This window comes from Rhinopithecus roxellana, chromosome 3 (assembly GCF_007565055.1).
Source record: "Rhinopithecus roxellana isolate Shanxi Qingling chromosome 3, ASM756505v1, whole genome shotgun sequence".
NCBI lineage: Eukaryota > Metazoa > Chordata > Mammalia > Primates > Cercopithecidae > Rhinopithecus > Rhinopithecus roxellana.
In genome coordinates, this window is record NC_044551.1 from 26292867 (window position 1) to 26305186 (window position 12320).

The window sequence follows — 12320 nt, forward strand, 5'->3', positions numbered from 1 at the left end:
CATACTTTTAAGGCTTCTCCACAGACCCTTTGAACAACTTTAACTGGCCTTCCTTCTAAGAGCTTGCTTCTCCTCTAGTCTGTCTTCTACACAGTAGCCTGATTATCTTCCCAAAAACTGAACAAAATCCCTGTCCTCATGGAGCCTATGTTCTGATTGAACAAACCAAAACATTTGTAAAACGTGGTAATAAGCTATAAAGAAAATAAAAATAGTAAGGTGAAACGGCAAAGGAGGGATTAACTTTAGATAAGGTGGTGACATAATAACAAATGCTAATGCCCTCCAGCTAAAGAGCAGCAGGAAAACAACTAGATTCAAACCAAGGTGGGTTCAATGATTTGTTGCAGGGAGGAAAAGAGCAATGAGGAATGAAGTTGGGCACTCTCACTAAGAGGGTATTGGTATTGTGAAAAACATTGCAGGAATGAGCTTCTGTTAGGTGATTTTGGGGAAGTGTCAACGTTTTGCTTTGGATTGGATGCTGGCAGGAAACAGGTGATCCTACAACTGAGTATTTTAATATTTGCGATCTAGAAGGCAGGAAGAATGGATCAAGGTTAAGGTTGTAATTGGCCAAGAAACAGTGGTCACTTATATTAACCAGAATGTTTGGTCATTTTTGTGGTTTAGAGACTGTTCTTCTATTTGCTGTGTTCAGACATGATTATGGAGGGGTCTTATATTCGTCTTGTCTATTGTAGTCATCAAGTAACTATAACTGATGTTGATGTTTTGTGAGACTGTTTATATTTGACAAAACACTGAGAACTGAGGATGCCAGGACCAATGCCAGTACCACAAATGCCTAGCTAATAGTGCCTGTCCAGCTCTTGGCTGTCTGGGGTTGGTTCCCACTGCAACTCCGCCCCCTCTGCCCCCACAACTAGCAAAGCCATCAGCTGCTACAATTGTCTCTATAATTCCAATTATGACTCTTATTCATAATTCTGAATCTTTAACATTTAAAACATTGGTATTATTATTTAGGGTACTGAGTTCCAAAACTCATTACAGCTCTCCTGATAATAGTAGTAGCTTATTTAATCATTGATGAAATATACAAGACTGTGACTCTCTGCTATTTGCTGTGGTAAATAAATAAACAGAAGGGTTAGAGATAATCCTAAGCCTCAAGGAATGTGAAGTTTTTTCTGGGGAGAACTAGTGGTGTGATGATGGTGAGTGATGAGAACAGACATGCAAAAGATCTCACCTATAAAAAACAGGTTATCTTTTGTCAGCACAGAGTACAATAGATAGACCAAAGACAATCTGCTTGTGGTTGAATGGTTTAGGAACTGGGAGTAAGAAAACAAATATTGTAAATTTTAGGAATGACTTCAGAACTCCCAGAGTCAGTTGCTTCATCTCTAAAAACAAGATGTTGAAGTTGGATGGCATGTGTAGTTCTCATACATTTGCATGGTACCAAGCTGTCTGTACAGGAATCACATAGGGAGCTTGTTATCAGGTAGAGATTCAAGAGCCCGGTATCCAGAAAACATAAATCATCCTAAGTTTTTGAGATTCATCCATGCTTTTTTTCTTGTGTTGCTGAGTAGTATTTAATTAGATGAATATATCAGTTTATTAATCCATTCTCCCACTGATGGACATCTGGGGAGTTTACAGTTTTTGGCGACCATGAATAAAGTTGTTACGGACATTTTTTGTATGTCTTTTTATCGATATATGCTTTTATTTTCCGGATAAATACCTAGATTTGGGATTGCTGGCTCACAGGGCAGATGTATATTTATATTAAATGCACAGGTCACTTTTTTTTTTTATGAGACTGTGTTTCACTACCCTACTCAAGATGGAATATAGCGGCTATTCACATGCGTAATCATAACAAACTGGGCTCAAGCGATCCTCACGCCTCACCAGCCCTGCTGTAGTTTGAAAGATAGGTACTACCACAACTGGCCCTGACAGGTTAACATTTTTGACATAAAGTTACAAAACATTTTATAATACTCCTGCCTTTTGTGAAAGTGCAGCCGAGTAGAGATGTCAAAGGATCTGTAATAAGTCCTCAAGCACTGCTCTGGGGTCCTGGAAGATTCCCCTACAGGCAGATGGATGAAAGTTATGTGGTTTATATGTGTAGGTAAACGTAGTTCAGTCAATGCATTTGATAGTGAATAGCGTGTATGTCTGTGAAACCTTTTGACAAATATTTGCTTCTAGAATTCCACATCACTGTCATTAGGCTCTGAAAGAAGGATCCCTGAATGTGACAGACTTAAGATTAGTCATTTCTGACAAAGAGGCCAGAATTAACAAATGTTTGATAGCATGTTTGAGTGCAGACTGGGTGGGGCTGGCCACTACAGTGGTAATAGCAATGTAGGTTCCAACAGAGGTCTCTAAGTCACTGGGCCTTGAATATTGCAATGCTGCTCCCTCAGTCAGCTCTCTCAAGTTATCCTTAGCAGATTTTTTTTTAAACACCTGCCACTTCACTTCCACCCTTCAGCAGGTAACCAAGCTCTATCTGAAGGAAAACAGAAACCAACAGAAAGGAACTCTCACCTTCCGGCTAGAAACATCTACCTTTCGTCATTCTCTGTAATCACAATGAAGAAAGTGTCCTTCCTAAAGCACTCTCCATTCCACCTTCTCCTCTTATTTCTCTCATTGGCGTCGCTCATTCCATCGGTATTTGCTTCCTCCAATTCTTCGCTTGTGAAAGCTAACCTCTCCAGACCGGGTACCGCTCTAGCAGCTGTCCTAGCTCTCTAGCCTCGATATAGTCAAACCTTCTAACGGACTGCCCGCATAGCTATTTCCTCTTTCTCATCCGAATCACCAAGGTTTGTCATACAGCCGGCACTGCACCGTCATGTTTAAAATATACAACAGACGGCTAGACAGCATTCCGAGGGTGCAGACAATAAAGTGATCTACAGCTTGTAGCCTGGGTGTTGCATGGCTCATTGGGTGGGGAAGCTGTTATCTTTCCGCTGTGCACAGATAATTTGATATATGCTTTCATTCTGAAATAAAGTTGTGGAAAGGCAGTAGTACGCAACAATTAATAAAACACAAGTGAGTAAACAGTGGTGCCGCACAACCAATCAACCCCTCAAATGACTTGGGTGCGTAGCACCCACGGGCCGCATCTGCCACTCCGCCCGAGGCGCGGTCAGCGTCCACACCGGCCCTTCCGGCGGAACCCGCCTCGCGGCTTCGAAGTGGCCTCGGTTTCCGAGTCAGGGGTGGTGATGGGGGTGGAAGATGAGGGGAAGAGCCGAGCGGCTACCGGCCAATGGCAGCTCTTGAACTTACACCTCGAGACGTCAGCGCGGCTGTGTAAACGGATGTCACACAGCTGGCTCGGAAGTGTCTCCTCCCGCCTCAGAAAAGCGGCGCACGCCCAGCAGCTTCGGAAAAACCTTAGGCGGCTGGAGGGAGGGGCGCGCACCGCACCCCCCGAGCCCAGAGCTCCATGCCCTAGACGGCCGGCTTCTTCCCGTAGTGCCGTGTGGCTGCCGTTCCGGGTGAGCAGCCGGGAGCCGGCGTCCCCGCCACGAGCGCGCCACCGCAACTGGCTCCGCCCCCTGCCGGAACGGGCCGCGCGTTCCTGCGGCTCCGAGCAGAGTCGCGGGCGCGCGCGCCGGCGGCGAATCCGCAGTTAAAATGGTCCAAGCGGGACCCGGCCTTGCCCCCGCTGCCGCGCTGACTGACTGAGCCGGCTGGCCGGGCCCGGACTGGTCACCTAGCCGGCAGGCTCGCTCGCTCACTCCCTCGCGTCCCCAAAGCTCGCGCCCATCGTTCTCCCGGCTTCCCTGGGCAAAGCATGTAGCCCCCGTCGGGCACTCCGGCGGCCCGTAGCTTACGCCCACCCCCCACCGTCGCGTGTGTGCCCGTGTGTGCGTGTGTGTGCGCAGGGAGGGCGACCCCGCCGCGGGCCGGGGGCCGAGCCAGCGAGCGGCCTGCCCCGCTGCCAGGAGCCCGCCTCTCTGGGTCTCCCTCCCTCCGGTCCCGGTCCCCCTCCTCGGGGTCTTCTATATGGGCCACCTTCTCTCGAAGGAGCCGCGTAACCGCCCGAGCCAGAAGAGGCCTCGCTGTTGCAGTTGGTGCCGCCGCCGACGCCCTCTCCTCAGGCTGCCCCGCCGGACCCCAGCCAAGGTGCCCCCTCAACCGGCGGCACCCCGGAGCCGGGACTGCTTCTTCCGCGGGCCCTGCATGCTCTGCTTCATCGTGCACAGTCCCGGCGCGCCCGCCCCCGCCGGCCCAGAGGAGGAGCCGCCGCTCTCGCCGCCGCCGCCGCGGGACGGGGCCTACGCTGCCGCCTCCTCCTCCCAGCACCTGGCGCGGCGCTACGCGGCCCTGGCCGCCGAGGACTGCGCCGCTGCCGCCCGCCGCTTCCTGCTATCCTCTGCCGCCGCCGCCGCCGCCGCTGCCGCCTCGGCTTCGTCGCCCGCCTCCTGCTGCAAAGAGTTGGGGCTGGCTGCGGCCGCCGCCTGGGAGCAGCAGGGCCGAAGTCTCTTCCTGGCCAGCTTGGGGCCAGTGCGCTTCCTGGGGCCGCCCGCCGCCGTGCAGCTCTTCCGGGGGCCGACACCGCCGCCGGCCGAGCCCCCTACGCCCCCCGAAATGGTGTGCAAGCGGAAGGGGGCCGGGGTCCCAGCCTGCACCCCCTGCAAGCAGCCCCGCTGCGGCGGCGGGGGCTGCGGCGGCGGCGGTGGTGGGGGAGGGCCTGCCGGGGGAGGCGCTTCGCCGCCCCGACCCCCCGACGCCGGCTGCTGCCAGGGCCCGGAGCAGCACCCGCAGCCGCTCTGCCCCCCGCCCTCTTCTCCCACCTCCGAAGGTGCCCCTACCGAAGCTGGCGGGGACGCTGTCCGAGCCGGGGGCACCGCCCCCTTGTCCGCCCAGCAGCAGCATGAATGTGGCGACGCGGACTGTCGGGAGCCCCCCGAAAACCCCTGCGACTGTCACAGGGAGCCGTCCCCCGAAACCCCAGACATCAACCAGCTGCCGCCGTCCATCCTGCTCAAGGTGGGTCTGGGCGAGAGGCGCAGGGATGCTCGCTTTCCCCCACCCTCGGCCCCCGCCTCTGAGGCTTTCTCTCTCCTCCCCCTAAGCGTGGAGGAGGGGGGTTCCCTGACAGCCTAGGGACATCCGAAGGGGAGACTGGGAAGTCAGTGGGGCCTCTGCGTATGACCTATTTTTTGAAGTAGGAGCACTTGGAGTCTACTGAATATCTTTTAATAGCTTGACTCTGTAACCCACCATTCAGGGTTCAGCTATTATTAGAATCCCAACCCAGTGGTTTAGAAACTTCGCAGGTATTCTGTGGGGGGGGGGGGGGGGGATTTAATCGGGAAATTTATACTTAGTGGGTAAAGGCTTTGCGTATTAGTATTTGAAGGTCTTCAAACATTACTTTCATGTTTGATGACTGGTAGTTAATGTCAAACAGTTAACTTATTATTGAGCATTTACCATAATCAGGCATTGGACCAGAACTTTATATATATAATATCCCATTTATTCCAAGCTGCGAGATAAATACTTTATTTTATACTAGAAGAAACTGATTTCTCCGAGCTGTGGGCCACTGTTTACAGTAGTGAGTCAGGCAGAAGTGGCCTTTGCTCCTGTGGAGCTGACAGTCTAGTGGGGCTTGAAGTGGTCGAATGACTTGTGCAAGGTCACATACAGAAAGTAAAGGGCAGATCTAGGTCTTGAATGATGGAATTAAAGACCACCTGACTTAAAAACCCCTTTGTTTATGCTATGTTGTAATGCCCTTCTACAGTTTAACCTTTGCATAAAAGCATACAGATTACCAGAGGTAAGCGCAGATGTATTTTTTGTTGGGAAATGGGTGAGTAGAGGTAGGTGTTCTGTATGAACTTTGTGTCATTTTCAACTACCAAGGATATTTTGCAGTTTTGTCAATGCTAGTGACAAACTTTAGTTACATAATAGAGTTTTTCTTAAGTTATTATTAACTTTTTTCCTCTTTTTCTGTCTTCTCCCACCCTACCCTATCTGGAGCTTAATAAATATAAACCATTTTCATTGTGGATGATACTAGAGACTATCCCTAAATAATCTTGATAAGAATTTGGCTACTTTTACCGTTACTGAAGTAACTGTCAGTAATTACAATTGTTATTGTCACCAATATAGTTTCTGTGACTAGACTTTTTGCATATTTACAGTACTGTCTGGTTCTCTTTTACCGTGATATTAATGTTCTTGTGAATGATACAGCAAGAGGGTGGGAAAACTTACATTTCCTTGTGTCAAAATGTAATGATCTAATTCTTATGGAGGTCTACTTGTTGGGAGAGTAATTCCCTACTCTTTGTGTGCAGAGGTGCATTTTAGGACAAAGGGAACTTTCTTGAGTCCTTTAAATCACTGGATGATATGGATAAATAAAATATCTACAAATATTTGGTATAGAAATTTGATTGCTGTCTTCTTATTTGGCAAATAAGACTGTTTCAAAATGAACCAAAACAAAGCCAGGTACCTTCTACTTTTCTACTTAAACCATTATTTCATGAGGTAAAAAACATTTTAATGCCAAGAAAAAAAAAAAAGAGGACATGGTCTCATAATAAAGAGAAACTCTAATAGAATAAAATAAACTTATTCTATTAACACTGCATTGTTCTTTTTCATATTTTTTCCTGAGGATTGTTGAAAACTTTGTCTAAAGGACATACGGGAATTACCATGGACTTGCCCTATTGTGTGTATTTGGACATGTTATGTAGATTTCCATTCCTTGTATTAGAAAACTCTAATAAAGATTCTCTGTCTGAGTCTGATGGTCCTAGTGGTATTCAGCACGAAGTGAGTTGTACTATCTGGGATGAATTGAATTAGTGACTGTTCAGTGTCTGCTAACCCCAGTTTTTGGGTGCAGAGACTCTGTATTCATAGTCTTGTTGAATGCTCTCTCTCCTCCTCTAAGTGCAGTGCCTGGCATATAGTAGCACTCAGTAAATACTTATGAACGAATGTATGATCAGGTGTTTGGAGTCTGGGCTGAGACTCGGTGAATATGCCACACCACGAAGAGATATTTCTAAGCAATGTCCATATTCTGACTGGAGTTACTGTTTGAGCCACGGTAGAGCCATGTGGTGGTGAAAGGGTTCTAGCTCTGCTGGTAAGGACTGGAGTTGTTTGACTTGGAGCAGAGAAGACTTAAGGAGCTATGACCATTTTTTTTTTCTAATAGAAGGGTTGTTGCATGGGGAGGCACAAGTCCATCATCACTATTGGAAAACATTCTTAGAAATTACACCCTTTTCTCCTGGTAGTGAGTCAATAGCTATTATAATTGTATTGCTTTTGCTTCATCTTGTATGCTATGAAGTTACTATAGCTGTAAAAACAAACAAAAAAAATCAAACAAGGCAGGTAGAATTTGGGAGAGAAATGTGAGGATGTTTAAGAATTTAAAGGATTTTTTTTGAGAAAGCTACCATACTTGCCTTTTTTTTTTTTTTTTTAATGGCAGAAGAGAAAACTAAACAATGTGTTGCATCATAGGCTGATTTTTGGCTCAATATCAGTAAGGATGTTTTTCTTTTGTATAGGTTAATAAATATTACCTGCTTTAAAGCAGTCAAAAATGCATTTTAATATAATAGTTTCTTTAAAAAGTTGTTTAGCTTTGGCAAAATATCCTGTTTTATGCTTATTACCTACATCTTAAATTTCTTCACTTGGATAAACCAAATCTGGATTTAGTCAGTGGCCTGTGGTTTATAACAGCCATATCACTTTTACAAAAAAGATAACAGCTAAAGTCAGGCATGTTTCAGACAAGATGCTACTTGGTTCCAGTGACCATGCCCTACATGTTGATTGTTAACTGATAAATTAGCCCTTTAAGACCACATAGTCCTTTAACCTTAAAAAAATGATCTAGGCCTCCTAAATTTTTACTTTCTCATTTATAAAATGAGGAGGACGAGCATAAAAATATCCATAAGAAATGTACTTTCACCTATGGCTGCATGAAGAGTTTGGTGAATCCTTTCCACACACAAAAAAGTATAAAACTGGCAAAATTGCCCAAAACTATTTGAACTCTGGAAATCAACCAAAAGCAAAGAAAAACACCGAGAAACAGTTATTCTTAGGAAAACTGTTAGAGCTTCAGGTAAGAATAGTGCAAGTCTACAGCATTCTTGCTTGGGCTTCTAATGTGACCTCCTGTCCCAGCACTTTTGGCAAGAACTGTAGTTTGGAAAACCAGCAGCTTTGCTGCCAGAGAGTTGATTCAGTTTGGGGCAATGAATAAAAATCTTTGTCGATAAAATGTACTGAACTTGGTAGGGAAACAGAAGGAAAAACCATGTATTTGCTCCTTTAAGGTTGTAGTGCCAGTTGGGGTGAGTGGAAGACTAGCTATAAATTAAAAGGCAGACCCTGGAAATGAGGGAACCATAAAGGGATGACCACTCCACATATCCTGGCATATTGTGAAACTATGCACATGTGTAGGGGAGACCTGAGGTTTTCTAACTTGAGAGCAAGGGCCAAGGCAGATGAGAATTCTCTAAGCTTTGAATGTGCCCTTCTTAACCCACACACAGATTGAAGAGCAGGCTCAAGCTGTTTGAGCATATCTTTGGCATATACATAGCTGAAAACTAAGCTATTCAGACACAGGATGACTTCCCTAGAAATCTAGGCTAATATATATATATATGTGAATTAAAATCTGAACAGAAGTAGTCACACTGCCCAGAACACAGATTCCACAGTTTAGGGCCAGACATGCTAAAAGGGTTGGAAATAAACAATTCTGCACTGGCGACCAGGCGTGGTGGCTCACGCCTATAATCCCAGCTTGAACCTGGGAGGTAGAGATTTCAGTGAGCCAAGATCATGCCGCTGCACTCCAGCCTGGCAACAGGGTGAGACTCCGTCTCCAAAAAAAAAAGAAGAAAAAAAAATTATACGCTGGCTGTGTCATCCAAAATGTCCAGTTTCTAACAAAAAATTTTAAGACACGTAAAGAGACCCATACTGAGGGAAAAAGAGACCCGTACTGAGGGAAAAAGAAAGCAGTTAATAGAAACTGACTCTGAGGGAGCCTAGATATTAGACTTAGCAGACTTCAAACTGCTATTATAAACATGGTGAAAGAAAGGAAACATTTAAATAATTAGAGGAGAATATGATGACATTGACCCAACAAATTGGAAATCTCAATAAAGAGAGCTTTAAAAAAAGTTTTATTCTTTTTGATGCTATTATAAATGGAAGTGCTTTCTTAATTTCATCTTCAGATGATTCATTGCTAGTATATAAAAATATTTGTGGCTGGGTGCGGTGGCTCACGCCTGTAATCCCAGCACTTTGGGAGGCCAAGGCGGGCGGATCACGAGGTCAGGAGAGCGAGACCATCCTGGCTAACATGGTGAAACCCCATCTCTACTAAAAAAAATACAAAGAAATTAGCCCGGCGTGGTGGCGGGCGCCTGTAGTCCCAGCTACTTGGGAGACTGAGGCAGGAGAATGGCGTGAACCCGGGAAGTGGAGATTGCAGTGAGCCAAGATTGTGCCACTGCACTCCAGCCTGGGTGACAGAGTGAGACTCTGTCTCAAAAAAAAAAAAAAAAAAAATTGCTTATTAGCTCTAACATTAATTTTTGTGTTTGTTCTCTGGGATTTTCTCTATATAAGATCATGAAATCTGTGAATATAGGATGTTTTAATTCCAGTTCCCCAATCTGGATGCTTTTTATTTATATTCCATGTCTAATTGCCTTGGCCAGAATCTCCAGTACAGTGTTGCATAGAAGTCATGATGCAGATATCCTTCTTTTGTTTCCAATTTTGGGGAAAAACTTTTAGTCTTTTACCATTAAGTATAATGATAACGAGGGGTTTTTGGTAGATGCTGTTTCTCAGGTTTAGGAAGTGTTCTTTTATTCCTATATTTCTGAATGTTTTAATCAAGAAAGGGTGTTGGATTTTGTCCAGTGCTTTTTCTTGAGTCAGTTGAGATGATCTTTTTTTTTTTAAACCTTTATTCTATTAATATGGTGTGTTACATGGGTTTTTTTCATATGTTGAACCATCCTTGCATTCCAAGGGATAAATCCTACTTGGTCATGGTGTATAACCCTTTTACTATACTATGGATTTAGTTTCCTTATATTTTATTGAAGATTTTCACATCTGTATTCATAAGGGACATTGGTCTGTAGTTTTTTGAGATTTCTTTGCCTGGCTTTGGTATCAGAATATGCTGGCCTTATAGCAGGAGTTAGGAAGTGTTATCCCATCCTCTCATTTTTTGGAAGAATTTAAGATAGATTGGTTTTCATTCTGATTTAAGCATATTACTAGTGAGGCCATCTGGTCCTTGTCTTTTCTTTCTTGTAAGTTTTTTTGTTTTTTATTACATATTCCATCTTTTTACTTGTTGTACATCCATTCAGATTTTATATTTCTTTTGAGTCAGTTTTTATAGTTTATATTCTAGGAATTCGTCATCTATTTCATCAATTTGGCAGCACACAATTATAGTATTCTCTTATAATTGTGTACTTTTTGTAAGGTTGATATTAATGTTCCCATTTTTATACATGATTTTAAAATTTGAATCTCTATTCTTAGTCTAGGCAAAATTGTGTGTGTGTGTGTGTGCGTGTGTGTGTGTGTGTGTGTGTGTGTGCAGGGTCTCTCACCCAGGCTTGAGTGCAGTGATGTGATCATAGCTTATAGCTATGTAAATGGAAGTGCAGCCTTAAACTCCTGGGCTCAAGTGGCTTTCCCTCTTCTCAGCCTCCTGAGTAGCTGGGTCCACAGGCATGCTGGCGCATGCCTGGTTAATTTCTTAAATAATTTTTGTAGAGACAGGGTCTTGCTGTGTTTTCCAGACTGATCTCAAACTCCTGGCTTCAAGCAGTCCTCCCACTTTGGCTTCCCAAAGTGCTGGGATTATAGGTGTGAACCATTGTGCTCAGCCTGATCATGTTAAAGAATAAACTTTTGGTTTTGTTGATCATCTGTTATTTTTCTAGTCTATATTTCATTTGTATTAGCTCTATTTTTTCCCCTTGTTTCTGCTTGGTTTGTGTTGAGTTTTTTAAATAGTTTCTTAAGGTAGAAGTTTAGGTTGCCAATTCAAGATCTTTCTTCTTTTTAAATTTGGTTACTTGTATCTGTATCCCATATATTTTGCTATATGTTTTTGTTTTCATTAATTTCAAATTATTTTCAATTTTCTTTATTAGTTCTTCTTACTTGTTGATTGTTAAATTTTCATGTATTTGTGAAATTTCCAGATTTCCTCCTGTTAGTGATTTCCCCTCCTCTTCCCTCCCCTCGCTTCTTCTCTTTTCTTTCATTTTTTGAAACAGAGTATCCGTATCACCCAGGCTGGAGTACAGTGGTGTGATCATGGCTCACTGCAACCTCTGCCTTCTGGGCTCAAGCAGTCCTCCCACCTCAACCTCTTTAGTACCTTGGATTACAGGTGTGCGTGCCACCACGCCCACCTAATTTTTGTATTTCTTTTTTTGGTAGAAATAAGAGTTTTGCCACATTGCCCAGGCTGGTCTTAAACTCCTGGGCTCAAGTGATCTGTCTCCCTTGGCCTCCCAAAATGCTGGAATTAGAGGCTTGAGCTGCCATTCCTGGCCTCTGTCACTGATGTCCAATTTCCTTTCATTGTCATTGGAAAAGATACTTTGTATGAGCTTAATATTTTAAAATTTCTTGAGACTTGACTTGTAGTATAGTATTTTAGACTTCGGTCTTTGAGAATGTTTTTACGCACTTCAGAAGAATGTGTATTCTGTTTTGTGTAGTGTTCTAGAGATATCTGATAGGCCCAGTTTAAGTTTTGTTCAGGTATTCATTTTACTTCTTCATCTCTTGTCTGGTTGTTCTGTCCATTATTAAAAGTTGTGTGTTGTAGTCTCCAAGCATTAATGTAGAACTCTTTTTATTTTTTTCCTTTCAATTCTGTCAGTTTTTGCTATATGTATTGTTCCATGCTTTTACTCTCAATCTGTGTATATTTTTGAATCTAAAGTGAGTCTCTTGTAAGCAGTTTATAATTGGATTGTGTTTTTAAGTTTCATCCTGTCATTCATTGTGCCTTTCTTTTTGAGACAGGGTCTCAGTCTGTTGTCCTGGCTGGAATGCAGTGGCATGATCACAACTCACTGCAGCCTCGACCTCCTGGGCTCAAGCTATTCTCCAACCTCAGCCTCCCATGTAGCTGAGACCATAGGTGCATACCACTATGCCTGGCTAATTTTGTCTTTTTTTTTTTTTTTGTGGAGACAGAGTCTTGCCATGTTGCCCAGGCTGGT

The 12320-nt window shown here is 44.2% G+C and overlaps 1 protein-coding gene across 4 annotated transcripts in view; it reads left to right on the forward strand.

Annotated features, from left to right (window-relative positions):
* Positions 1–3606: 3606 nt before the first annotated feature.
* Positions 3607–12320, forward strand: part of FBXL17 (F-box and leucine rich repeat protein 17) — a 555353-nt gene continuing 546639 nt past the window's right edge. For 3 of the 4 annotated variants that reach the window (XM_030927140.1, XM_030927141.1, XM_030927143.1), the window contains exon 1: positions 3927–5007. In XM_030927140.1, coding sequence (XP_030783000.1) covers positions 4021–5007 — 987 coding nt within the window. In that variant the 5' untranslated portion in view covers positions 3927–4020. Of the gene's footprint in view, positions 5008–12320 lie in introns of all 4 variants that reach the window. The other variant, XM_030927142.1, reaches the window with a different exon arrangement.